The sequence below is a fragment of the Vigna angularis genome, chromosome 1 (assembly GCF_016808095.1).
Source record: "Vigna angularis cultivar LongXiaoDou No.4 chromosome 1, ASM1680809v1, whole genome shotgun sequence".
NCBI classification, from domain to species: domain Eukaryota; kingdom Viridiplantae; phylum Streptophyta; class Magnoliopsida; order Fabales; family Fabaceae; genus Vigna; species Vigna angularis.
In genome coordinates, this window is record NC_068970.1 from 20,600,344 (window position 1) to 20,627,793 (window position 27,450).

The 27,450-nt window shown below is 31.7% G+C and overlaps 3 protein-coding genes and 1 non-coding gene across 5 annotated transcripts; 3 read left to right on the forward strand and 1 right to left on the reverse strand.

Moving 5' to 3' along the window:
* Positions 1-2,394: 2,394 nt before the first annotated feature.
* On the forward strand, positions 2,395-5,806 carry LOC108319121 (acidic leucine-rich nuclear phosphoprotein 32-related protein). 2 transcript variants are annotated; one of them, XM_017550152.2, is made up of 2 exons: positions 2,395-3,888; positions 5,344-5,806. In XM_017550152.2, the coding sequence occupies exons 1-2, from the start codon at positions 2,776-2,778 to the stop codon at positions 5,605-5,607; spliced, it is 1,377 nt and encodes a 458-aa protein (XP_017405641.1). In that variant the 5' UTR covers positions 2,395-2,775; the 3' UTR covers positions 5,608-5,806. The 2 variants fall into 2 exon arrangements, with proteins under 2 accessions (XP_017405641.1, XP_017405648.1); XM_017550159.2 differs by lacking the exon at positions 5,344-5,806 and adding an exon at positions 4,387-5,335 and having other exon boundaries at positions 2,397-3,888.
* Positions 5,807-12,477: 6,671 nt separating this feature from the next.
* LOC108328781 (proline-rich receptor-like protein kinase PERK4) lies at positions 12,478-16,142 on the forward strand. Its single transcript, XM_017562672.2, has 9 exons — positions 12,478-12,552; positions 12,621-13,119; positions 13,237-13,815; positions 13,917-14,003; positions 14,097-14,167; positions 14,266-14,342; positions 14,808-14,952; positions 15,327-15,488; positions 15,623-16,142. The coding sequence occupies exons 2-9, from the start codon at positions 12,717-12,719 to the stop codon at positions 15,848-15,850; spliced, it is 1,752 nt and encodes a 583-aa protein (XP_017418161.1). The 5' UTR covers positions 12,478-12,552; positions 12,621-12,716; the 3' UTR covers positions 15,851-16,142.
* A 2,334-nt stretch (positions 16,143-18,476) lies between these two features.
* On the forward strand, positions 18,477-22,327 carry LOC108338954 (sulfite exporter TauE/SafE family protein 3). Its single transcript, XM_017576044.2, has 12 exons — positions 18,477-18,867; positions 18,948-19,107; positions 19,302-19,502; positions 19,818-19,882; positions 19,968-20,007; positions 20,594-20,655; positions 20,747-20,833; positions 21,104-21,154; positions 21,366-21,590; positions 21,663-21,756; positions 21,862-22,002; positions 22,116-22,327. Exons 1-12 carry the CDS (start codon positions 18,643-18,645, stop codon positions 22,196-22,198), a joined length of 1,434 nt encoding a protein of 477 aa, XP_017431533.1. The 5' UTR covers positions 18,477-18,642; the 3' UTR covers positions 22,199-22,327.
* A 1,297-nt stretch (positions 22,328-23,624) lies between these two features.
* TRNAE-UUC (transfer RNA glutamic acid (anticodon UUC)) lies at positions 23,625-23,696 on the reverse strand. Its single transcript has one exon. It is a non-coding gene; the product is annotated as a tRNA-Glu (tRNA).
* Between the last annotated feature and the right edge of the window lie 3,754 nt (positions 23,697-27,450).

The window sequence follows — 27,450 nt, forward strand, 5'->3', positions numbered from 1 at the left end:
TATAGAAATTATCCAGCAATTAAATCTGATGATACTAGTTAGGCATCCCTATATACGAATATATTAGAAATTTCTTCCATGGAGCAAAAGTATCTTTCTTCTAACATTCACACCCTAAAAATAATGTAAGTGGGTGTTAAAACATAAAAAAAGTGAAAATAGCCAATAATTCTTAATAACATCAAATAGACAGTGAAGATAATTTATATATACATAGGCAATCTTACTTATCAAATACCTCAACTGAATAGAATCATTCTATCACGTTAAATCACTTACATATTAGTCTACACCATCTAAAGGGGCACCTAATTTTGGCAACTAACAGCAGAATAACAATATGATTAGCTTTGAGACCTACATTCACTAAGGGTGCAAATCCGAGACTTGTCCAATAAATTCAAATTTTGACTCAGTGAGTCACTTAAGGAATACTTCACCTTATTATGCTTGAAACCACATAAAAAGCATAAGAGGTATGAAAAAAAGAGAGAAACAAAGCATGTAAGAAAAGACTAGGACACTCATATCCTAAACACACCATATGTGACTTTCACCTTCATTTCTTCTTCGTCCTTTTCTGTAGATTTTGCGATGTTAAATTTCATGAATAGCTATTTTTTTTTATTTTGAATTAAATGTAACTCACTATATTTATATATAATATTATATTACTCTTCTCATTTATGTTTATTTTTTATTATGTTCTGTTCAACCATAAATTAGTCCAAGTTATAAGAGGTTACAAAATTTTATGAACATCTAATACGAGACAATCAATAAATTATTTTTCTAAAAATGAATAATAACTTAAAACGTTTCTTTGTTTTTGAAAGAAATGGTTCACTTTATCTCAGGTTATATATTGGTTGGGGAACTTTTAAAAGCTATTATTTTTTTCAACTTTTTTTTTTCTGCATGTGGTAACTCCTCTTTACATTTTATAAAAAGGTATTCACAGAGTATAAATGTGTTTAATATCTTCAAATATATAAAAAATGAACACTTTTCTATTACTTGCTTTACTTCCGTTGTTGCAAAATGAACAGGTAGAGCTCTCTCTTCAACTGGGAGGAAGAAATTCAATTATGAGATCTGGTTTTGGCTGTTAGCAAATGTTCTGGTATGAATTTTTTGTTTTAAAATTAGACATTCCAATGAATTATAACTTTTACCATTTTTTTTTGAAAATATTTATTTACATTTCATCTTTACTGTTGTTTAGATTATTTTAATTAATATTTAAATATTTATATTTTTAAATTTCTCTTTTAGTATACTAACTCATTGTTTTTATGAAAATCAATGTGGCTTTAATACTTTTGTAATACATTGTCTCTCCAACAATTGAACGTATAGGAGCTGAAAGATTGGTATATGAAAAAATTAAGATCAGAATGAATAGTTAGATTGAGATTAAATAGTTTTATTTAATAGTTAGATTGTTTTGGAAATCACAATTTTTATTCTTTATCCATTTGTATTTATTTTCATTACTGTATTTATATCTATTATAAATAAAAGAAATTACATTATAAGTCTCATTTTTTTTACTAGTACATAATCAAACCAATTTTAATATTTAAAAAGATTTAAAAAATTACGTCTTACAATTATATTTTTTAATTATATGATAATTTATGATGATAGTAAAGTCCAAAACATTAGAAATAATTAATTCAATTTAATATAAATATATAATTTAAATTAAATTAATTGATTAAGTAAGAAAATAAAATAAAAAGATAATAATACATAAAGTTTTCTCCAAACGCTAAAATATTATAATATAAAATATACAATTTTTTTATACTATATAGGAGTAGTAAAATACTGATTTAGAAAAAGAATGAAAATAAAATAATATGAAATAGAAAAAAACTCTTAATTTTAAAATTCAGCAATAACATAAATATATAAATAATAAATAAAATAAAATAGTCACATGAGATGGGTTTTTAAAGTCTGTAATACTGCAAGCAGACACTCGAATTCGCCGTGAAAACTGTCCATTGCTTTTTATTGGAGAGCCAAAACCAAAGAGATGATAAGAGAGAAGAAATTTGATCCTTTTAAGGTACCCAATAGAAAAAAAAGAAAAGTAATATCTAAATATGAATTTTGTATATCTGATTCAGGCAGTTCACGCTCCGCGTGAGTGGTATTTTGGTAAATGTGGTGCCCAAAAGATCCAAATATGAAGCCTTTTTCCGATATTTACATAATCAATGACGTGTTTGAAAATTGCTAGTCCAACGCGCTACACCCTTCTCGAAAACAAACACAGAAACCCCCAATCTGAGCCGTTCAATGTTTCCACGTCATCGATCCCCGTCTCTCCGAATCCAACGGTGGGTATCGCTACAAGACAAAACGCCCCGAACCACAAAGGCTAAGCCCACCTGAACCCTAGGTCAGACCCAAACCGCGAGCCCGTTTGCCCAGACACAATGAGAAAGAGGTTTATCCCCCCAATTCGCCTCCTCTCTTACCAATGAGAGAGAAATTATAAAACACACCTAGAGAGAGAAACACATACAAACCTAAACTCTCCAAAAACACCAAAACCAAAACCATCACCGGGCTTCAATTTCCCACACTGCACAAACCATCCGGCGCTCTCTGCACTTCAATCCAATTTCATTCATCACCAATCTACGAGACAAACGCGCTTTTGGGGGTTCATAAAAGCACTCCAACTCTCACCCTTTTTCTTTTCTATTCTACCCATGCTTTGCCAAGGTTGTGCCTGAAACGCTTGCGGTGTCGTTTTGTATGAGACATAGGATTTCCTATTTGATGGACGAGATCTGGGAGCGGGCTGTGGAGACCGCCTTAGACGGCGAGAAGGACCATGCGTCCGCCCGGACGCTAACCCTAGACGGCGCCGTTAAGTGCGTGCAGGGACGCTTACCTCCTCCGACCCTACTTGAAAGGTTCCAGAACCTTCAGCACCTTTCCATCGCAAACGTTGGTGTTTCAACGTTGGAGCAGTTTCCGCGGCTCCGGAATCTGCAAAAGCTGAACCTCTCCGACAACCGGATCGCTGGAGGGTTGGAGTTTCTTGTCCAGGCTGGCCTCGATTCGCTGCGTGACCTTGATTTGTCGAACAATCGGATTCAGTACATTGAGGATCTCGCGCCGCTGGCGCAGGTCAAGCTGGTTTCGCTGGATCTGTACGAGTGTCCCGTGACGCGTGTGAAGGATTATCGATCTAGGGTTTTTGGGTTGATTAAGTCGCTCAAGTACTTGGATAAGATGGATGCGGAGGAGAACGAGAGGCCTGAAAGTGATGATGAAGAAGAGGAGGAAGAGGAAGAGGAGGAGGAAGATGACCCTGGGAGTGGCGAGATTGACGGAGAAGAAGATCGACCTCATGGTATTAACAATGGACACAGCGAGGGCGTTGATGGTGTTGTTGATGCTGATGAGGAGGAAGAGAGTGATGCGGATGAAGAGGAGACGGAGACGTCGAGGCGGGTTACCAATGGCGATAATCACCGGGAGAATGGATTCCGTGTTGTGCCTGTAGAAGGGGATGACGTGGAGGAGGACGATGACGAGGATGATTCTGGTGAGGAAATTGATGAGGAGGAGGGCGATGATGATGATGATGTGGTTGAGGTTCATGAGATTGAGGATAGCGACGATGAGGATGGAGTGGAATATGATGAGGACGATGACGATGATGACGACGATGAGGAGGAGGTGGATAATGATGAGGGTGATTTTGCGGAGCCGGAGAGTACTGGGAGGTTAACGAGTACCGAGGGCGAGATTGATGGACATGAACAGGGGGAGGAGGATGGAGATGAGGATGATAATGGGGAGACTGGGGAAGATGAGATGGGGGTTGAAGACGATGGCGATTTTGAAGATGACGATGAAGTGAGATATCCCTTCTGATTTACTTTGATTTTGTTTAGTGCATGCTATAATTTGGTTTTAAACTTTTATTTGTTTCATTGTTTGGAATTTTTCTGCGTTTTTTTATATTTTGCTGTTTATTTCTGCTTCTTTTGATGTGGTCAGATTACCAAGTTGGGGGTGGTCTCTATTTGCTGATGCTTGCTAACTGGATTCATTGTTGTCTGTTTGGTTTAATTTATTTACACTGTGATGTATATTTCCGTGCGTGGAATTTGGGTTGATGTTTGTCTTGCATGTTTTGTACTTTAAAAATTAGATATTTTTTTATATTATCCTTTATAATTCGATGATCTTGGATATTTGTTTTTTTACATTTATTGCTTATTTACATATGTGCTATGTTCAAGCATTTTGTCATTGCTGTATCTATTTTACAAAATGCATGTTACTGTTGCTTTGCTACAAACTTTATTGTTGATATTTGTCTGATTCCCACTGCCTTTTCCATGTTTATAGTTCACATCAAATGCAGGAATTGGAATGGAGTGGACTCTTGCAGATAAGGGAAACAGTGTAGTAGTATTAGTTGCAATTGAACTTTTGATTATTAATGACATTATTTTGATATTTTTAGATCTCTTGAAAGCTTCATAATTATTTATATATTTAAAATAACTTTCTGATATCTTAATACTTGAAATTCCTCTAAGTTATAGGTATATCTTTCTTATGTTTTAATTGATGTCATTGTCATAATAAAAAGCACGTATTTTACCGTCATTTTTAAGAATTTTTACCATTTTTATGTCTTTTTTTTTCCTCTAAAACATGAAAAGTGTGCTAATGCATCACTATAGGGTTTGACACCACTAGTCATACCAATCATTTACCACACCGGTGAATATTTTAAGCTTTTTTTTTTATTTGGGTTCTTTGCTCTTTTTCTTTTCATAAAATGCAACACTGGGTACGTGTTTTCCGTAAAGTAGTTTTTTTGCTGCCCATATAATTTTTTTGTGTGTTTAGGATTAGGATGTTCTATTGTTGGCACATGCTCAGCCTTTCCCAAGTCTGTGCTATGTCATACTGCTTCTGATCTGTTACTTGGTTTCTTTGGAAATTAAGATATTTAGATAATTTGGTTTGGGTGCATATTAGTATTACTCTGGATGGAAGTCTAGAGTTTTCATCTTTTTAGTTTTCTGATTTTACCATGTTTCATTTCTTCTTGTCTAACCCGCGTGATAATTCATGAATTTTATAAATAATGTTTGAATGGCGAGCTTGTAATGTAGTTATAAAACGTTCATTAAACATTGTAGTTATTTTGTTTGGCGGTGTTAATGTAAAATTTATGGACGTATGGGTAAGGGTGGTGAAAAATATTATTTGTTTTATTTACTGTATATTCCTGATTATTGATGGAAGTATCTCAGTTTTTTAACCAGACTTTTAATGTTGTTGGAATCACAGGAAGAAGACTATGGTGGTGGGTACCTTGTTCAGCCAGTTGGACAGTCTGATGCTCTGAATTCTGGAGTTGTTGCTGATGTGGATGGTGGAAATGATGAGGGTGAAGAGGAGGATGAAGTTGATGATGACGATGAAGATGTTCAGGTGTTACCTCCTGACTCATCACACCTGAAGAGGAAGAGGAATGATGAAGAGGAGGATGATGAGGAGAGTGACGATGAAGATGTGGTAGCATTCACTAAGTCATCGAAGAAACATCATTGAGCAACATCATTCTTAATATATAAAATGTTCTTGTTCTGTTGATGGCTTCCATGTGTGGGAAGCAGAGAAACCTCAGTTTTAGATAGAACAATGATTAGCTTTTAGGAGTTTAGCTGTGATGGACAGAGGACACATTAGGGAAAAGAATTGTATGATGGGTGGAAATATGTTTAGTTCAAAAAGTCGTTAGTGTTTTTTCCCTCTTGCCTTTCACATATAGCCGTTACTTTATTAAATATTCAAATGGCAGTTATAAGAGGTTTACCGCTCATGTGCTCGATGCTGGTATTGGCTTGTAAAGGAACTGGCTGGTGCCTGGGGGAAAGGGTGGGAACTTTTTAAAATTTTTTCAAATCTCTAGTTTATTGGAGTACTTTTTTGGTGAGAGAAAAGGGGAAAACTTGTAAAAACCTGTAGATAGTTCTTATGAAAATGATTCTTATCTATCAAATTTGGTGACTTACTATTGTGTAATGACGTGTCTTCTTCACAAATTATTGCTGTTACGTGGATTTATTCTAGTTTCTGTTTGCATTTATTTGGATTGCAATCACCAAATTTTGGTCCAGTTGGAGTAGTCAACTACCAGGTAATGGGTCCCTACTATTGGGTTTTTATCTAATTTGCCAATTTCATGTTTTTATCCATTCCTTCTATTGAAAATTACATCTTGCCACGTGTTCATAATCTTCATTTGGACGGTGAGATCAGTAGTGTTTATGCTATTGGATTTATTTTTCCCAATGGAACCCATCCAATAAGAATCTATTAACTTGTCGTTCATACCACTCCTCAACACGGCGTTTCCTAAGTTTTTATATTTTGGCGTTTTTATATTTTGGCATCGGACCATCTTGTATTATAAATAATGTGATTAATAAATATGATTCAAAATTATTTTAACTCACTCTTGTCAACTTGGAAATCATTAGTTAAATCATATTAACTAAAATAAAATATAAATATCTTAAATAAATAGATTGATATAGAAGTGGGTGACATGTTCTTAGCTTACATCTAATCAAAATGGTAATTGTTCAACTTTTTAAGCTGAATTTGTTATATGTGAGAAAAAAGCTTCACTTTGTTACTTGGTCAAAGATAGTAGGTTAATTGATTAAGTGAAAGATGAGATATTGGCTCAAAGAACAGTCTATTGGATAATCTTCTTATGCTGTCAAATATATCTTACAAAATCTTTCACAAACAATTCAAGTCTTTAAAGTATTTGATATTTTCAAAAGTACTTATTCTCTATCAGTGGGATAAAATAATTGTATATTTACAGAAGACAAAGTTAATTAATATTATAATAATAAACGTTATAAATATATCTGGTAAAATATATTATTATTCTTGAGTTTTTACTTGAAGAAATTTGGATCATATATCTAATTATATGCTAATTTTAAATTAATTTTGTCAGCTTAATTGTAACAGTTTGGTTGACATAATTTCATACTAATTTAATAAGTATAGACCAGATATATGTAGAGTTAATAAGTTGTATTCGGTCAGAAACAATAAGTCATATATTAAAGAAATACTTGGACATATCAAATACGGATAATAACATTTGTCACAAAGGCACTTTTGCAGCACTTCACACCTGATGATTCCATTTCTTTCTTTCTTACTCTCTGCCTCTTTTCTTTTTTAAGTATTGTCTTTATTTTATTTTTCCTCTCTTATTGTACTATGACCATAAGTAGAAACAAGTCTCACTATCTTGACCTATTTAGAATCTGGTCAATTTTATAGTTTTAAATAAATAGACCATGTTACATACTTTTAACAAAATCTACAAAGTTTGATGTTCAGTCCTCAATAGAAAATATTGTTTATAATTAAAATGAAAGAATTTAATATCTAATATTATATTACTAGTTTAACGACTAAAATACCATGTATCTAACTTGTGCCAAATTGATACAAAATGCAATGTTTTGATTGTTTTTAATGTACTATCTTAGTTATTCTTTAGTAAGTAGTTTCAAAATTAATCTGATAATTGAATAATTTAAAACATTGGTTATTTCAAATGGAATATTAATAATTTATAATTAAAAATGTACAAAATAATAGTGAAGATGCAGTGTCATAATTTTATGATTTTCAAAACTAAAATAAAACATAACTTTTTAAAGTTTAAAAATGCACAAAGGTGTAACGTAGTATCGTCTACTATTCCTCTTACATGTCTCCTTCTCTTCATATCCTACATTATCATATGTTCTCAAAAGTTCATGATCATAACAATATAAAAAAAAATACATAAAGTAAGCTAAAGACAATTTAAAATTTATAAGTTTTAAATAAAACAAAATTATATATCTACATATAATATATACGAAATAAAATCTATAGATAAAACAATTTTTATATATATGAATTTCACTTGAGGTCTTTGGCATTCAATTTGATGCATTGTCCGGTGTGGTTTATTATGCTTAATAATTGTTTAAGACATCATTAATTTTCGATTTAGTTTTGGTGTTGACATGGTTTTATTGTGGCTATGTTATTTGAAGGGAAGAGAGGCACATTCTGAGAAATTTTATTCTGCTTATTCTTTTGTTGGAATTCATTGTCTCTTTGACAAGTGCAAAACATATGGTAAGTCCAACCTAAATTTGTTGTTTGTTACCCTAGTACCAGTCTCTGTTTTACTTGGTTTTTATGGTGGAATAATTCTGAAAATCTGTCTAGTTTCGGTGTTGAAGTTTGGGCACATGAGTTTTGATTTACTTGCTTATGAGGTAGCTGATGGAACTTTGACTATCTGCAATGTTCCAGAGAATCTTTCTACTAATGAGATATAATGTAGAAAAGAACATAACTTAAATTTATTGTATTGCTGTCTAATTCAATTACTTATATTTTCTATTGTAGCCACATATGTTCGGAGTAGCATGCCTTGTCCAAATGATGTAATCGAATCAAGTGGTCGAATCAAAACATTTTAGAAGATAAAAGCTTTAGTTGTAGAATTGCAATGAACTAAGGTTAATTTTTTTAATACTCAAACATGGTATTTTGATGTAATTATTTTATCATGTTTAATGAGAGATACTGTTTGCTAATTTATTTTGTAGTATCATTACATTTTTTATATATTTTAAATTTTTATTATTATTTTTTTTGTATTATAAAAATATGTGGATAATAATAATAATAAAATATTTAAATTATGACTTTTGATAATAGTAAGGTATATTATTACATACAGATTTGGAAATAAAAATATATAGTTTTTGATTTGAAAAAGTATATTATCAGCTACAGATTTATATACAAAATAATTTGGATGAAATTAACTCAGCATTAGCTATGAAAATTTTGTATGTAACACATCTAACATTATTTATGTAATTTATATACTAATTATTCTATATGTAATATACTCAAATAATTTAGGTGAATAATGAAGTATTACAATGGATAAATATTTTAAAATAATGAGATCGAATATATTAAATGATTAAAATAATTTAATAATATAAATAAAATTCGTTAAACACGTCTTATTATCTAAAATATTCACCATCTCTCTAAAACTTATTTTCTGAGTTCTCTCTTCTCTCTAAGATTCTTAGCTCCTAAGACATCTGTTTAGGAGGTGCTTAAGAGATCACGATAGTAAGTTCTTCACTTTTAATCGACCAATCTTTCATATAAAGTAAGTCAATTTCTGCTCATTTTCTTTGGTTTTTAGTTTAATATACATGTATAGAGGATTACTTGCACATGTCATTTGATATCTGTATCTAGTTCCTTGTCAACTAGTGGTCATAATGACATACTTTGATCATAATTTCGTTGTTTGTAGGCATAATTAGTGTCCTTGGATTTGTTGAAGCTGTTTGAGGGTTCTATAGAGTTGTGTGTCTTCAAACAGATAAGGGAAGCTAATATTGTCCTTAATTTCGTGTTATGATGCATGAGTTTATGTTTGCTATGTTGTGAGGATGTATGCTGGTTGAATATGTTATGATTGAGATGATTCTTGTGTAATTTTTATATGCTGATGAATAATGTTGGTCATGTTTGAGAATTGGTATTGGTTTGAATGTTTCATGCTTTTGTTTTAGAGTGTAAATGGTATGGATTGATGTAGTATTGGGAAATAGAGCGTTGGCTGAGTTATAGGTTGGTTTTTGGTTTTAAAAAGAGGTTTTGATAGGTGAAAAGTTCAGATAATAGTCAAATGGGAAGACTGTGTTTTTGGGTCTCTTTTATAGTCATTTGAAACTTGTTTAAGCTTTGAGTTAAGTGAAATCTGATGTAGAACTAGTATGTAGTTGATAGGCTGAGTTTGTATGGTTTTTGTTTCATTTTTAGGGGTTTTGACTAGTGAAATTCTAAAATAGAGGGTTTGTGTTAAAGAAGAGGGTTTGAGGTATGTTGTTAGATCAATCTTGACTTGTTTAGACCCCTAGGTTTCCAAGTTTTGTGTTAGAAAGTATGGAATTAAGTTTAGGCACTTTTGAGTGTTTGAATTGGTTTAGTTCACCTAGTTTATGTTCTAATGAGCAAAGTGATATTTCATTTTAACCATAAAAATGTTTTAACATCAATTCTAGTGTTTACGGAACCTATTTGATATGTTGGATGAGTCACAGGTGCAACCAAACCAGAAAAATAATGTTAAATGTCAAAACTAACAGGGATAGTCGATTATCTTACTTAATCGATTATTTCAATCAAAATGTCATCTTTTCTTCAAAACTCTCTAAAATAATCGATTATCACACATGATAATCCATTATTTCATTTAGAAGGTCTCTTTTGCATGATTTTTCTTTGGAATAATCAAGTATCAAATGTGATAATCGATTATCTTTAAAAAAGAACTTAAAAATTTAAATTTGTTGGGCATTTTGTTTCTAAGTTCTTATATGTTTCCTTTGCTTTAGAATCCTTATTTGGGTGAATTAGTTTATAAATTTGTTATAGTTAATTGATTTGAATAAATGAATATTTATGGTTTATGAACATTTTATGTATATGTTTATGATTGATGAATATGATATATGATATATGACGATGATGATTGTACATGGTAAATGGACGTATTTCCACGACTCTCATGGAGAGATTCCATGGTGGTGTCCTGTAATGTATGTATTATTGTTGGAGTTCAGTCTTGAGAGTTATCCTGACATTCTAATGATCATTTATTCTCAAGTAGTGAGGGATGTCATGTAGTGAGAATAAAAGGAGGTCTTAGTCTGGGTGTCGGTACCATTGGCAAAGGACGATTTAACGGACTAATCTTATGTGGTAGCTTTGGGAGGGGGGGGGGGGGGGGGGGGGGGGGGACATTTGTTCCACCACCACAAGTGTACAACTCGTCATAGTTCGACAATAATGCATGTATCCAGATTTTAAGTCTAGATGTATTACCTATTTAGGTGTTGGGTTTAGTTTGAACTAAAAATATAATGTTACTTTGTGAATGTTGTGTTAGCATTTTAATATTACCTTACCCTTTTATCTTTGTCTGTTTGTTTTCTCTTTTTCAATGATTACTTTAAATGGTGTGAGCTTGGAGAGAAGTCCTTCCAATTGATTCAACTAGGACTGCGGGTAAAACAATGACATAGTTAGGTTTTAGTTATTTAAATGTAAGTCTTTAACTTTAGAAATAAAAAGGTTTCTAGTTAGTTATATACCACTTATTTTAATAATTTTATATTAGTAAAATAAGATATTACATATTGTTTTGGAGGTATTTTTTTACGAATTTTATTATTTGTGAAAAATTTTGTATGTAATATTATTTACAGAATTTTTTTTTATGTAAGTTTAATTATGCCTGATTTAGTTTTTCCATATATAATCCGTAGATAATATATAATTACTTATAGATTTTATACTTACATCTAGATTTTGTTTCCGAAAAAAATCAATTTCTTTTGTAGTGTTAAATCCAGTTATAAAAACAAACAAAACTTTAAAGCAATTCTTCAACTATCAAGAACAATAAGAGATAGCTGCAGAATTTAAAAGCAATTAAAAAAACCACAAATTGGACAAGAAACATAAACGGTAATGCAGAAAGATAAAAGAAACAAGAATTAAAGGCAAACACAAATTAAATGGCAGTATTTAAAGACAAGAGAAATTAAAGACTATTAATTGGAAAAGAAATTTAAAAAAGAAAGTGCATTCTGTATTGAATTTGAATTTTACATAAAATTGGAATGTATACAAGTTTTATTGAACCTCATCTTTTTGATCTTCAACCTTAATTAGTTTAACATTTTCGTAACATACTTTACAAATGAAGAATAAAATGGAGAGAAATTGAAGTTAGTCAATTATAAAGCAGTTGAAATTGTTATAACCTTAATTCTGAAGCATGTTTAACACAAAATGATAGAAATAACAAAGATATACTTCCATAAATGTATGTTTAAGACTCGCACAGAGAAGGAAACCTATGCAATATATTGATGTGCATCATCATTTATGGTATCTAACATTCAATATACTAATGTATAGGAGTGTTTTTTTCTCTCTCTCTTTATTTAGCCACTCATATATTTTGTAAATTTAATAATTAACGTTGGCACTTACGTGTATAACAGGTAAAACTGTTTTCCATGAGTATTTTTGAAGCCATATAAGTTACAAGATATGCAAAAGAAGCAGAGAAGAAAAATATAATGAAAAAGTTTATTTGGAATTGAAAATTTGGGGGATGGGAGGTTGAGAAATCTATTTGTGGTTAAAATTTGTAAGGTAAGATGGATGATAGAAGGAAATGATGGGTGTCGATGATAAAATAAAGACCAGTCAGAAAATGGTAAATCTATAAATGACATGAACTAAATAAGAGGTGCTAAGGGCCCTCCTTTGTAGGGAAGGAATTGTGATTGATTCCTTTTGTATTACCATGCAATAGTTTCTTCCATTTCGTTCTTTCGATAATCCTTCCAGGTATTACCATTTCTCTTCCCAAACCATTTTCTCATTTCTTTCTTTTAATACTCTTTTCTTGTTCACAGGGCTCAAGCTTCGTGAAAAAAAGGAGGGGAAATCCTGGTGTTCCGGCATTTCGTGGTTTTCAACGTATAAACCATTTCGCCGGAACCCAAGGAATAATGTCTTCCCCTAATAAGAAATCTGAACCCCATAACAACACACCCGATGACGCCACCCCCGACGACTCCACCCCCGACAACTCCACTCCCGATGACTCCACACCGGACAATGCCACGCCCGACAATGCCACGCCCGATAAATCAAATGGGTCACATAAAGGTTCCTCATCGTCCTCCACTCATTCACCACCGACCAAAGAGGCACATAAATCGCTGTCGCATGAAAAGCTGACAGAGTCAAAGAACGAGGATGGCACCAATAAAGCAGCATTGGGAGCGGGGATCGGAGTTGGGTTTGTCATTCTGGTGTTGCTCGTTGTGTGTTTGGTTTGGTGTTGCAGGAGGAAGAAGCGAAAGCAGAATAAAAACTACTATTACGCATCTCCTTCTAAAGGAAAAGCAGGTAATATTTGAATTTAGATGTTGTATTCACATTCTCACTGATTATTACATTGTCTGAAATAACATTGGGTTTAAGTTAGTGATTGATGAGTAATAAGGTATAAAATGATTTGTGCAGCTAACAATTACTACAACACTGGACAACAATCTCTTCCTCATTGGCAACCAGGAGCTGGTCCTCATATGGGGGAGCATGTTGTGAGGGTTCAACAACAGCAACAACAACAACAGGGGATGGGGATGGGGATGCAGATGGGAATGGGAATGGGAATGGGTCCTCCTAGTGGTGGCTGGGGAACATCACATCCTCAAATGAGCAGTGGTGATATGAGCTCTAATTATTCAGCGGGTATGGGTTCCTCATCGCCAGGCCTTCCTCTCACGCTCAAGAGTGGTACCTTCACTTATGAGGAGCTAGCAGCTGCCACCAAAGGTTTTGCCAATGACCAGATTATTGGACAAGGTGGCTTTGGTTATGTCCATAAGGGAGTTTTGCCTAATGGAAAGGAAGTGGCTGTTAAGAGTCTAAAAGCAGGTAGTGGACAAGGAGAACGCGAGTTCCAAGCTGAGATTGAAATCATCAGTCGAGTTCATCATCGTCATCTTGTGTCACTTGTTGGATATTGCATTTGTGGAGGCCAAAGAATGCTGGTCTATGAATTTGTTCCCAACTCAACTTTGGAACATCACCTTCATGGTATCAACATAATTTATTGTTTTAACTCTTGTACTGAAAACACTTCTTGTTATGATTATTTATGATGAATAATAACAGAGCTTATGATTTGATGGCCACAGGTAAAGGTATGCCTACCATGGATTGGCCTACTAGAATGCGAATTGCGATTGGATCTGCCAAAGGGCTTGCCTACCTTCACGAAGATTGTAAGCATTACATTTCAATTTCTTCTGCTTATCATATTTTTTGTTTTGCTTCATTGTCTTTCTCATATTTGCAACATTTATAAATGAACTCAGGTAGCCCTCGAATTATCCATCGCGACATTAAAGCTTCTAATGTCCTTCTTGATCTAAGCTTTGAAGCCAAGGTTGAACAACATACATTTACTATTTTTTAACTACTTTAGTCGTATATATCGCACATATTATACAAGTAAGTTTACACTCCAATGTGCATCTTGGTCAGGTGTCTGATTTTGGACTTGCAAAGTTGACCTCTGATACTAATACACATGTCTCAACTCGTGTCATGGGAACATTCGGGTAATTCTCCCTTCGCGCTCTAATATTTGTCGAACCATAAAGCAAGTAGAAAAGAAGAATATTAATACTTTTTCTTATATAAATACAAAGTGCTTTTCTATAAATAGACATAATTTGTCAAAGCAGCCCTTAAAAGTGATAACGTCATTAAATATTTGTACAATGTCTGACCGAATACACGATATATCGTGTGTGGTTATCCTTAACACTCAATAACTTCATTAACTAGTGTCTTTGAACATTATACACTTACAAGCTTTTGCATAAGATAATTTGCATGAACACTGTTGTTTAAATAACTACAGATGTTGTTGATTTCACAATGTCAAATCATTCAGCATGCAGAACATATAGAAAAGAAAATAAATTCTTTTCCAATGCATGGTCTGTAAAAAAAACAAGTGGCATAAAATCATATTCATTAATTAGTCCAACTGAATAGTTTAATTTTGTATATTAAAATAGGTACTTGGCACCAGAATACGCATCAAGTGGAAAATTGACAGAGAAGTCTGATGTTTTCTCATTTGGGGTCATGCTTTTGGAACTCATAACAGGGAAACGACCTGTAGATCCAACAAATGCCATGGAAGACAGTTTAGTGGATTGGGTTAGTACTATATATTACATTTCTATCTACAATAGTTTGAACTATAAATATATACATTTCTATCCTTTTATCATTTGGAAGAGATTTCAAATATACAGTCCATTAATCTCCCAAAAGTATAAAAGTATATACATGATGGTTCTTTTTAAAAAGGTTTATTAAGAGAAGATTAATATATATCACATAAGTTTTTAATATAAAATTGATATATTAGATTTATGAGTTTTTTTTCTTTTACAGTATTTAATTTTGTTATTTTTATCTATTGTATGATTTAGATTCACATTTAAATATTTCCAAGTTCGTCCATATTGTCCTGCAACTTTTTTTTTTTTCAATCCAAATGTGAATAAAAAACTATATGTACCGAGCAGGCTCGACCACTCCTGAATAAAGGATTGGAGGATGGCAACTTTGGAATGTTGGTGGATCCATTTTTGGAAGGTAACTACAATGCCCAGGAAATGACAAGAATGGCAGCTTGTGCAGCTGCAAGCATTCGTCATTCTGCTAAGAAGCGTTCAAAAATGAGCCAGGTATATATATACACCTAGATCTGTTGATTATTGTTTTATACCATTGTAATTACCAAGTATATATTGTCCTCATGGATAGTACCAGAACAAGAATATGTATTAATTTAACGTATGTATGACTTAACTATGGGCAGATTGTGAGAGCACTGGAAGGAGATGTCTCATTGGAAGACTTAAAAGATGGAATGAAACTTACAACAGGGAATGGGAATAGTGGTGCCTACCCTTCTTCGTCTGGAAGCTCAGAATATGATACCATGCAATACAATGCTGATATGGCAAAGTTCAGACAGGCAATAATGTCGAGCCAAGAATTTAATGACAGTGGTGAGCTTTCCAGTAAGGAGATCGGTTATCATTAGAAACCTAAACCTAAGTTTGGAATGCTGAATCAAATGAACCAATTCTCAGCTAAATTTGGGTCACCCTTCGCTTACTTAACGTTTTGCTAATCTCAAGTCACAATACCAAAAAAAGTTCTCAACCATATAGGAAAGTAAAAAATACATCAACAATTTTATCACTGGGGATGTTATTTTTTTTTTATCTATTTCGTTGGTGTATATGTGAAGTGAGATCTCATACTATATAGGAAATGGGGGAATGAATGATTTGGTTTTGTGGCCCTATTAGTATGTTTGAGATGCACGTTACAACGCGCTATTATAATGTAACATTCTTTTAATTGTTGATTTATCTTCTGATTTGGCATTATGTTCAATTTTTTAGAGATTGGTAAAAGTGTAAAGTCCATTTAGGTATAACTAGCAAGATTTGTCTAACCCACGTTATTGTTGGTGGTTATACATGTAATTAATTGGTGCTTTAAAAATGATAAGAGTTAGTCTATAATACTTATTATGTTATTCATAATTTTCTGTTGCAGCTACAAATTTTGTTACTTACGAAATCAACTGTTACACTTTAGGATATATAAAATAAATCATGTTTATTTCAAACTTTTTTTAAGAAAAAAATAGTTTATTTTTCAACCTATTTTAAGATCCGATTTACTTTGATTTAAACTATTCAGGCTCATACAGTCAAAATCTACAATTATAGTAAATATTATAAACGCACTTTCAAACTATAATTAAATGTGCAAGTAATTAGTTGATAATTACATAATAGATATATAATTACATAAAGAGAAACAAATGCAATAAAAATTCATATGTTTGGTCGTTTTTCCATTATATGATATTTTTATACATATACATAAGGGCTACAAATCCTAATGTGAAACACAAATATTGTATACTGTACTTTAAGAGTTGCTCTGAAAAAGTGAAAGTTTTATATCTGAAAGAAACAAGCATAACATAAAAGAAGAAAAGAAAATCTTACTGTAAACTATACATAAGTCTAAAACGTATCTTGTCAAACTATCATGTGGAAAAAGACATTTATTATTGCAGAAGACCTTTCATCTCTACAATGGAATATCCCGAAGCTCCATTCACCACTTTGTTTATGTCTGGCAAGAGGTAAAAAAATCTTCAATTTGAGATTGAATCAAATAATCTAATTACATCTATTCGGTACGCTAATTAAAAGAAAAATGTTAACACACCCAAATCTAGAAATGTTGAGAACTTTTAAGAAGTATCAAAATCAAGCAAAGTAAGAATAAAAATATACATTAAGAAACAAAATTTCACAAAATATTGTTCTTATTATCATTTACCAAATCATTCTATAAATATAAATAAGTGTCTCAAATCTCCTCATACATAAGCACAATTAACTTCCCTCCTTCATAAACTTCCCCAAAAATTCTTATTTTTCTTCTATAAATATATTTACAGCATATATCAATTTTTATAAAAAAAAATTACATTAATAATAAAAATGAATTATCACATTTTTATATTAATTATTATTATTTTTAATCTAATAGTTTATGAGTTTATATACACCACTAAAATTGTTATTAATAAATCGAATTATGAAATTAAACTTAATATAAATTTATATTCGCATACAGTTTAATTACTAATATTAATGATTAATATCAATAAAATATAAGTATGATTTTAGTCAATAATAATTTTCAATTCAATTCACTGTATATAAAATCAGAGGAAGCAAAACGATCAAATAATTGGCGAATTAACGAATTGAAAATACCCAGATTTTGCCTTATAGTTCCTCGGAGTGGGGACTCATACTGTATATAATAATTGCAAAAGAAAGTTCCTTAGGAGCTTGACTATGGTTATTTCATCTTGCAACTTGTTTTCAGGATTTATGGAAAGAGAAAGCAATGTTATTTGTTTTCTCCTTCTGTTGTTGCTTTGCTATGTAAGTCAATAAACGATAAACGAAAACTGAGAGAAAATGAAATTACCATGAAGCTTCATAATTTTCCGGTGTTTATCTGTTGGGTTTGAGAGCTACGTTGCTTTAATGAAGCTTCCTATATTGTGATTTTGATTATCTCGTGATTATATTCCAATGTCTATTTCGTCACATTCACTTTTCTTCAATTTGCTTCAGATGAAAAGAAAATGTTGGACCAAAACGGAGCAGCCATAGCCGCTGCACTGTGTATCACCATCTTTGCTTTATTCTTTGACCAGATAAGATTCATGTTAAATCCAAACTAACACGAATTGACTATTTCTTTGTCTTCAAACTTTTTACGTCCAACGGTATTTATATGCATTCAACCTATAAAAATTCATTTCCGTAGGTAATAATGTGTCAGCCATCAACTAGATTAAAATAGTTATGATAAAAAATTAATAAATTGTTACGTGCAATAATTTTTAATTCAATAATAATGTTTATATCACAGAAAAGGTCGAAAAAAGGAAAGTGTGTGAAAGGCAAAATGTTACTAGTGGCTTTCATAAGACATGGGTGCATACAAAGTAGTACTGTGAAGAGAATCTTTTAGAATTGATGCCATTACAGAACAGAGGAAGGAGCTAGGCAAGGATAAATAGTGACATTGAGTTGGCCTAAAAGAGGGAGAGAGAACGATGCTATTCATCAATGTACTCCTTAGTCCTTAGCTTTCGTAGTTTCCTCCATCAACCATACTTGTAGAACCTCCATAAAAAAATAACCACAGAAAAAAGAAAAACACGTTGAGAGAGAGAGAGAGAGAGAGAAGTGTAGCATTGGTCTTTCTACATACCCATCTACCATGGCCATTGAAATGAAAAAGAAGACTTCAAGAGCAGCAGCAACCGCAATATGGCTGGTGTCGTGGAGCATTATCATGGCCTACAATGTGAGTTATGCAGAAAGAGTTTTGAAAAACCAAACCCACCAGAGTTTTTCTGCAAAACAAAGACATGGAGCTTTGAATAGTATAATTGATTTCTTTTGGAACGATGGAGGAGATTCTTCCAATGACCGTGTTTGGCCTGTGAGTTTATCAAACACATTTTCACACATTATGGAGTATGTTTGTAGTTACTTATTCCTTTGATGTTGGTCTGAATGCAGGAGATGAAGTTTGGTTGGAGAATATTGGTAGGGTCAATCGTTGGATTCTTTGGAGCTGCGTTGGGAAGCGTAGGAGGGGTTGGAGGTGGAGGAATTTTCATCCCAATGCTCACTTTGATCATTGGTTTTGACGCTAAGTCTTCCACTGCCATTTCTAAGTGTTAGTATATTGCTCTATTCTTTTTAGTTTTCCACAAGTAAAACACGGCCACGCTTGAAGGGGTCTTAAACATCCTCTTATTGATCTACAAAACTTAATATACGTTGGCTCCAAACTCAATTTGGAGACTAACTTCATGTGTGTGTGTGTGTATATTGTTTGGGTGTTTAACTGTTATTATTTGGCAATTGCAGGTATGATTATGGGAGCAGCGGTATCAACTGTATATTATAACCTGAGGTTTAGACACCCAACACTAGATTTGCCAGTTATAGATTATGATCTGGCTTTGCTATTCCAGCCTATGCTAATGCTAGGAATAAGCATTGGTGTTGCATTTAATGTCATGTTTGCTGATTGGATGGTGACGGTTTTGCTTATCATCTTATTTATTGGTAACATTTACTTGCCATAACCTTTTAAACTATTAAATTGTCCTGGAGCAGTCTCAAAAATCTGTGTGGGTGCGTTCTTTCTTCTGAAACTGCTACGCTGTGTCTGTGTTTTTATTTGGATTCCTTCATTTAAGATCCTATTTTCATGGATCTTAAAAAATGTTAATCTATCTTTTGTAGCCAACATGTTACTAGTTTTTTAAGATTATTAACTAGCTTATGGTACATAGTACACATGACATGATTTACTTACTGTTCTATTCTGAATATCTTACAATAATTTGTCTGATTTCTAATGAAACTAATCGGTTGTAGCTACCTCCACAAAAGCTTTGTTCAAAGGCATAGATACATGGAAAAAGGAAACAACTATGAAAAAGGTAAACTTGCCTATGCACTGTAAAGCTTCTGAAGCACTGTTGTTTTTAACTTGATATCAAGATGATTACGCTACCGAAATTTCAGGAGGCAGCTAAGATGTTGGAATCAGATTCTTTTCCTGGTTGTAAGTCCCTGCAAACCTTCTTAGAAAATAGAGAGAAAATCTCAGCAACTACCTAAAAGATTACTGCAAAATCTGAACTACAAGAAGCAAAAAAAGAAAAGAAAAGCACAATGCTGAAAAAATACAGAGAAAATAAGATTTATCAGATAAGAATGTATGAACATATTAATTTCTCCTACTAGGGTCTATTTTAGGCATTAAATCAGGGTTTCAAATTTGTAATAGGGGAGAAATTTGGCTTCTTTTCTTTTTGGTTTTACTTGCAGGATTTAAATGGATAGAGAATACATATTTCACAGAGCAGGGACTCCCAAATTTTTTCACTATTTTGCCATCACATGTAGAACTTGATTTGAGTTTCTTCACAACAAGTTTTTGTGATTCGTACAACTCAAGGAAATATAAGGAAAATGATTCTGTACAACTTCATTTCGGAGAACAAGTGACTGAAAACTCTTGACAAATTGATGTTCATTACACACAAGGATTATGAAACCTATTTAGTTCATAATTATCATTTGAAAAATCTAGTGAAAAATCTGTCTAATATATCATTGAAACATTATTGCCCCTACCCTTAATGCAGATGATTCTGAAGAAGACTATAAGCCACTACCAGCTGGTTTGACTGATCCACGAGATGAGAAGGTGATTCCAACGGCCATCCAAGGCATTCCTCACAGGAACCTTATTGAAGTTTTATTTAGCCTTATAAGTTGCATTAAATTCTGGTGTGCAGGTCCCTTTACTAAAGAACATCTACTGGAAAGAATTATTAGTCCTTGTCTACGTTTGGGTGGCTTTTCTCATCGTTCAGATCATTAAGGTAGTTAAGTTTTTACATTTTGTTGGCTTTTCTAATTCAGTAACTGGCATGCACTTCTGGGTTTTGAAGCAAGACCAAGAGAAAGGAGTTTCTCCTTGACGATTTGATGCAAAAATGAGCCCCTTAAGCTTGATTCAGTTCCTAGAAACTTTTTGAAAATAAAGTTACACCCATACTTCAACTAAAGTCTTTTAGCTTAGTGATAGGAAACTAGATCCAGCAATTAACGCTATATGTATATTGAATATGCACCTCTTTGTTTCAATGCAGACATACAGCAAAACTTGCTCCACACTGTACTGGATTCTTAATTTACTACAGGTAAACATTCTACTTTGATAAATATTCCAGCAATTAACTGTATCTGTGTACATGAGAATCTGAATGAAGATATATATATGAAGTTATCTCTTAGCTTTTTTAGCAACCAATTATGAAATATAGTATGCAAAGGCTGATTTATAAAAATTGAATTATAGAATTTCTCCATATGGTCTGAATGAACTTTGGGTTGCCTATTTGTCACTTAAAGGTGCCTATTGCAGTCTCTGTTACGCTTTATGAAGCCATATGCTTGTGCAATGGAAGTAGAGTGATTGCATCAAAGGAAAAGGAAATAACAGATTGGAAGAAGCTTCACAAGATCTGCCTTTACTGTTCCTGTGGTATAATAGCTGGTATAGTTAGTGGACTGCTTGGTCTTGGTGGTGGCTTCATTTTGGGGCCACTCTTTCTGGAGTTGGGAATTCCTCCTCAGGTACACCTTTTACTACTCTTGAGATTTTCCACAACAATCACACATGCTTTCATAATTTCTCCTCTTTTGCAGGTTGCCAGTGCTACATCAACTTTTGCTATGGTTTTCTCTTCCTCCATGTCAGTCGTACAATACTATCTTCTAGAACGCTTCCCAGTTCCCTATGGTAAGAACCAAAAAACTATAACTAAATAAAACCATTCCTGAATGGTCAATGTGTAGCAGATTTCATGAAAGATACTAATGCCTTTCTTCTTATGGGATGACGCAGCTTCTTACTTTATTTTGATTGCAACCATAGCTGCGTTAACTGGGCAGCATGTGGTGAGAAAGATAATAGCTATCTTGGGACGAGCATCCATCATCATCTTTGTTCTAGCTTTCACCATTTTTTTGAGTGCAATAAGTTTAGGTACTTTCCATGATTTTCATTGCAAGTTTTGGCCTTCTATTCCGTTAATTTTTTCCTTTCCCTGATTAGTTTATCATTCAAACACACTTATTTTCTCTTTTTGGGTATCTCAGGTGGAGTGGGAATTGGGAACATGGTTGAGAAGATGGAAAATAACGAGCATATGGGATTTAGAAATATCTGCCATCAATCTTAGCTGTGTTTTGCTTCTATAGATCACTGATGTGGCCACCTTTTTATGCCTATCAGAGGAACACACTTCCTCCTAAATTTTTTTATTAGTAGTTCAAATTTAATGAAAGTCAATATGGATTTTATTCTTGAATTTATCTGTTTTTTTTTCAGTTTTAATAAGTTTTAACGAAAAATGTATTAGAAGAAAGTGTGTAGCTCTGTTGTCTCTTTCCATTCCAGTAAATAAATTATTTTCCCTCAAAGTTGTATTCAATCTGAAGGTATTAATACTTCTCATATTAGATGCACTAAATATTTTATCATTTTTTACCAAACTTTTTTAAACATTGGGGGTAGTGAGAATACACAAAAGATTAATCATTAGCTCAAATAATTATTTATCATTATCCTTAGTGACTAAATGACATGTACAAAATCGAATACTCCATTAAAAGAATTATGGTGCTGGATAATATACTCTATCTCAAACATGCATGAAGTATGACAGATTCAATGGTTTCATGGATAAACATTCTACAAAATAAAGCTAAAAATCAAGATGACCCTATCAAAGATATGATAACTCTTGAAGAATACTTAAACAGTAATTTGACGAGAATCCATTGACATAATTAAATACTATACATAACATTGTGAAAAAAAAAACTTAAAGTCCTAATAATAATGAATTACGTTAAGAATGAAAAATGATGCAATCAAAATGAAGTCAATATTGACAATTATTAGCTAAAATTGGAAAATGTATTTTAGGTAGAAACATGATTTCAAGGGTGAATATTTGTGGACTTACCATCCTTTATATCTGAAGTGTAAAGCAATAGTTTATTGAAATCAAATAATAGATATGAAACTATAATATATATGAACCACAATTTGTTGCTCGAGGGTTTTCTTACAAAGAATTGACTTTGATGGTCAATTAATCATACATTGTTTGGTACAATAATACCCATGAAGAGATGTAAACTTATTAGAACCATGCAAGACAAATTATTTAAATTCAACGTGTCTTGATAACAATATATTGTATGTTTTAAAGATTAAGTTTATATTAAATATAATCAATAGAAGTATTTGTATGTAATAAAATGCGCATGAAATGTTTTGGTTAGTCCTCCAATATATATGAACATAAAGATCTTTTTATTTATTTTATTTTTTTGTCAAAGCAGATAGTTTACAAGCTTATATTTTTTTATTTATTCGATTAACATTTTTTTTCCTATTCATAATATTTTTTTAAAAATGAATTTTAAATTCCTAGAAAGAGAAAAAACACCAAAAATAAACCAGACAGACTTATTCAGACTTTTCAACTGGTAATGGGCTATTTATGGTCCATACACGAATGGGCCTATTTGTTACTATTGGGACATTATTGGATAATAGATGAATCCATTGGTCAAATTTAAAAAAATGCTAAAAATTTCCATTGCCGGGAATCGAACCCGGGTCTCCTGGGTGAAAGCCAGATATCCTAACCGCTGGACGACAATGGACTTTTGTTTATAATTCTCTTCTTTTCTTATTTGTTTGTTGATTCCTATATTAATTTTCCTTTCATAAACTAAACTAACCCGAAGAAAATACGTGTAAGATATAAAAGAATAGAGGATAACATTAGGTGAGACTTTTATATAAAAGGGGCACAATCATTAGTTACAGAAAATTATAATTTTTATTTTGAATTTTGTTTAATTAAAAATTTAATTTCTTTTTCCGATAAATATGTATTTTGCTGATCTCATGAAAAATATCAGTTTTAATTTCTTTAAATTACTTATCAGTGTTAAATAGTGTGAATATATTTTTAACTTTTTTTGCATAACTTTTTAATTCCTTGAATAAACATTTATTATATCTTTTAATATGTAAGAAATATTACTTTTGAAATTTCTTCAAAAATATATTTATTTCGTTTTCTAATGTTTTTTCAATAATTTTACAATCATAAATAATATAGTGTCATTGTAATATATACAAAAGAAATTTAATTTATTATTATTGTTTAACATTATAGTGACATTTAATTTGAAAATTATCGGTTAAAATGGTTACAAATAATGATGGTTGAGATTGATACCATCATCATAATTGTGAGCTTAAATTAAAAAATTAATTTAAATGTGAATAAATAACGATTTAAACATTATTTGTTTTTTAAATCAAGAAATAATGACAAGTATAGTAAGAAACGTTGTGGTATGTAGATTTTTGTTTTGGTTGGAACCTTTGATTTCCAAAGAATTTAATACCAAACAGAATAATATTTATAAATACAGCTATTCACAACTTAAGGAATGATCAAACATAATTATAAATCAGTTCACAGATCACAAGATGACCTCTAACCTCGGTTGTCAAATCAATAAATTCTTCTTCATTTTGGTACTTACTTCTCAAATTTAATAATTTAGACGTTCGTCTTATATAATTTCTAAGAAATTCATAACACAAATACTTTTTATTTTAGAACGATACAATTTTTTCTTTTCAAACATTTAGTGAAGGATGTTTCATTTTTAATTTATTATTAATTATTACTAATATTATGTTGTGTAAATTATATAAATTAAATTATTTTTTCCTGTCGTAATGATTATTTATATATGTTGAATTAATTCAACTTTAACACACATATATATATATATATATATATATATATATATATATATATATATATATATATATATATATATATATATTTATTTATTTATTTAGTATGTATACTAATGAGACTATATTTTGTATAATACCAATAATTTGAATTGTTTTTCAAGTGACACAAAATTAAAGTGATAACATGACATCTTTACAACACAAAAATGTAATAAATCAGTGATATGAAATATAACTTACTAATGAACTAATAAAAAGTTATTGATTTTTTCTCACAACACAAAAATGTAATGAATCATAATATGAAATATAACTTACTAATGAACTAATAAAAAGTTATTGATTTTTTCGAATTATCAAATGAGAAAATTTAAAATTTAATACATTTATTTAGTATGAGGATAATCTCAATTTATTTTTAAATAAAACAAAACAAAATAAGAGCTCTTTAAATAGGTGTACTACATAAATTTTATATGAGTATAGAAGAGAAATATTATTGAAGTTGCAAAGCATGAGGGGGAAACAACACTACCATGCATGACGACAATGTGCATGAAGAAACAACAACGAAATTAAACAGTGTTACTAAAACTAGTGTCACTACAAAAATGTGAGATTCTACCATAGGTTTATTTTCGACGGTTTCGGAAACCTCTGGTATGTTTTGGCGGTTTTCTTCAAACCGCAGTTAAATTATTAATAATTTTTTTAAAAAAAACTATTTCCTTATTTTGGTTAACCTAATTTAAGAGCATGTTTTTATTTTCCTTCACTATCGTTTTGAGTTCATCTCTTCATCCCTACTTCGACCCTTCATCTTTCTCGGCCATCATCTCCTTCACGCTTTCAGTCACCGTGCCATGTTCAATCTCCATCTTCTTCATCTTTAGCCACCACCTCGTGCCTGTATCAATTTCTGTCACCCTCCCACCAGTTTCTGTCAACCACGTAGTCAGTCATCATAATCTACAACAATGTCATTTTTATTCCCTTATTGAATCAAAATGCAAAGCCCTAAATCACCACCACAATCTATGAACAAATCAACCACAAATCACAAATCATGACTTGCAAAACCCAAAAATCGTGCCACCATGTTTGTTCACAGCCTCACCATGAGCAGCATCGCGCCACACAAATTGTGAAAACGCAGTTCCGTCTTGAAGAAAAGAGGTTGGAAGGGTTTTCTTTTTCTTTTTTAAGGGTTTTTGCGACTCACCTTTTCTTGCTTCACTCAGTTTTTCATGGTTCTACCAACGAGTTTCATGACTTACCTTGAAACAGTGTCGTTGAAGTTGGAGGTGGAGGAACCGCTGTAAGAAGTGCATGCTCCTCTCAATAAGCATTTCAAACCTTCATCCACTTCACAAGAGGTTTCTCATCTTTTTCAATATCATTATACTTTTTCTAAAATAGATAGATAAGCTTGTGCCAACAATTTTAATCTTTGAATGAGCAGTGACAATAATATAAACCTGAGATCATAGAAGAACATGCATTTTTCATATCACAAAATGTTTTTAAAAAATTTGTATTATACTGTCATGTTAAATAAGTATTTAAGAATGCAATATCAAACATATTAGTTCAAAATTCAAAAGATTATATCCTAGGATTTCAACAATAGAAGTGTTAGCAGAACATTCTAACTCACTAATATTGGTTGAAAATTTATTAGAAACTATAAAACTATAAGTGAGGTTTCGTAAAATACAATGTGATATGCACACAATTTTGTGATTTTAATAAGTTTCAGTCAATTATATGTTTGTTGCTAGCATTCCTCTTTCAACAACATTTCATTGATTTTATACCTTTTCCAAAATAGTGGCACACTTCTAAAAGTACCAGCTTATTGAACTTCTAAAATGTTAGTGCAACCTAAATATTGAAGTTTCCCATGTGAACATTGTTGAAAGAGAGACATAGATGGAAGAGATGCTGAAAATTTTGTATTACTAAACAAAAAAAGTTCTATTTTCTATACTCAGACGACAATAAATATGATATACTTATAAATCATATTCTAATAAGGTATTCCTGTAACAATAAAGATCTAATTAAATAAGAAAGATATTAAAAATATAGTAAATTCTAAGATACATGTTAAAATAATTAGTACAAAAAAATTCAAGGAAGATGGGTACTTTTTGGTACCATGTTGAGAAGAGAGAAATCAAAGTTCCAAACAGAGGTAAAGTTTTCCTTTGAAATGTATTTGTTGTGTCAAGCATATATTCTGTCAAGCATTTGTTGTGAAGTAATGCATCATGTGCTGATAAAGTATAATCAAATGTTTACCTCTTTATTATATTCCAATGACTCAAATCTATCTAGCACAAGCCAGCTAATTAAACTACTAGTAAGCAACACCATATTCAAGAAAATGGAATGGTGGATTCGTTTAGTTTGAGTTTAGCAAATTAGGAATAATAATAGTATTGAAAGATACACAAAAGAAATAAGGACAAGAATAAGATGATAGTTAAATGATTCAAATGTGTTTATATTTTAAAAGATATGTATCATGTCACTTTTAATGTATAAACAGGGCATAAAATAATTTTACGTTAATCATAAATCTTGATGATGGATGTCTTGAACCGCATGAGTAAAAGACTAGTTCCCAGA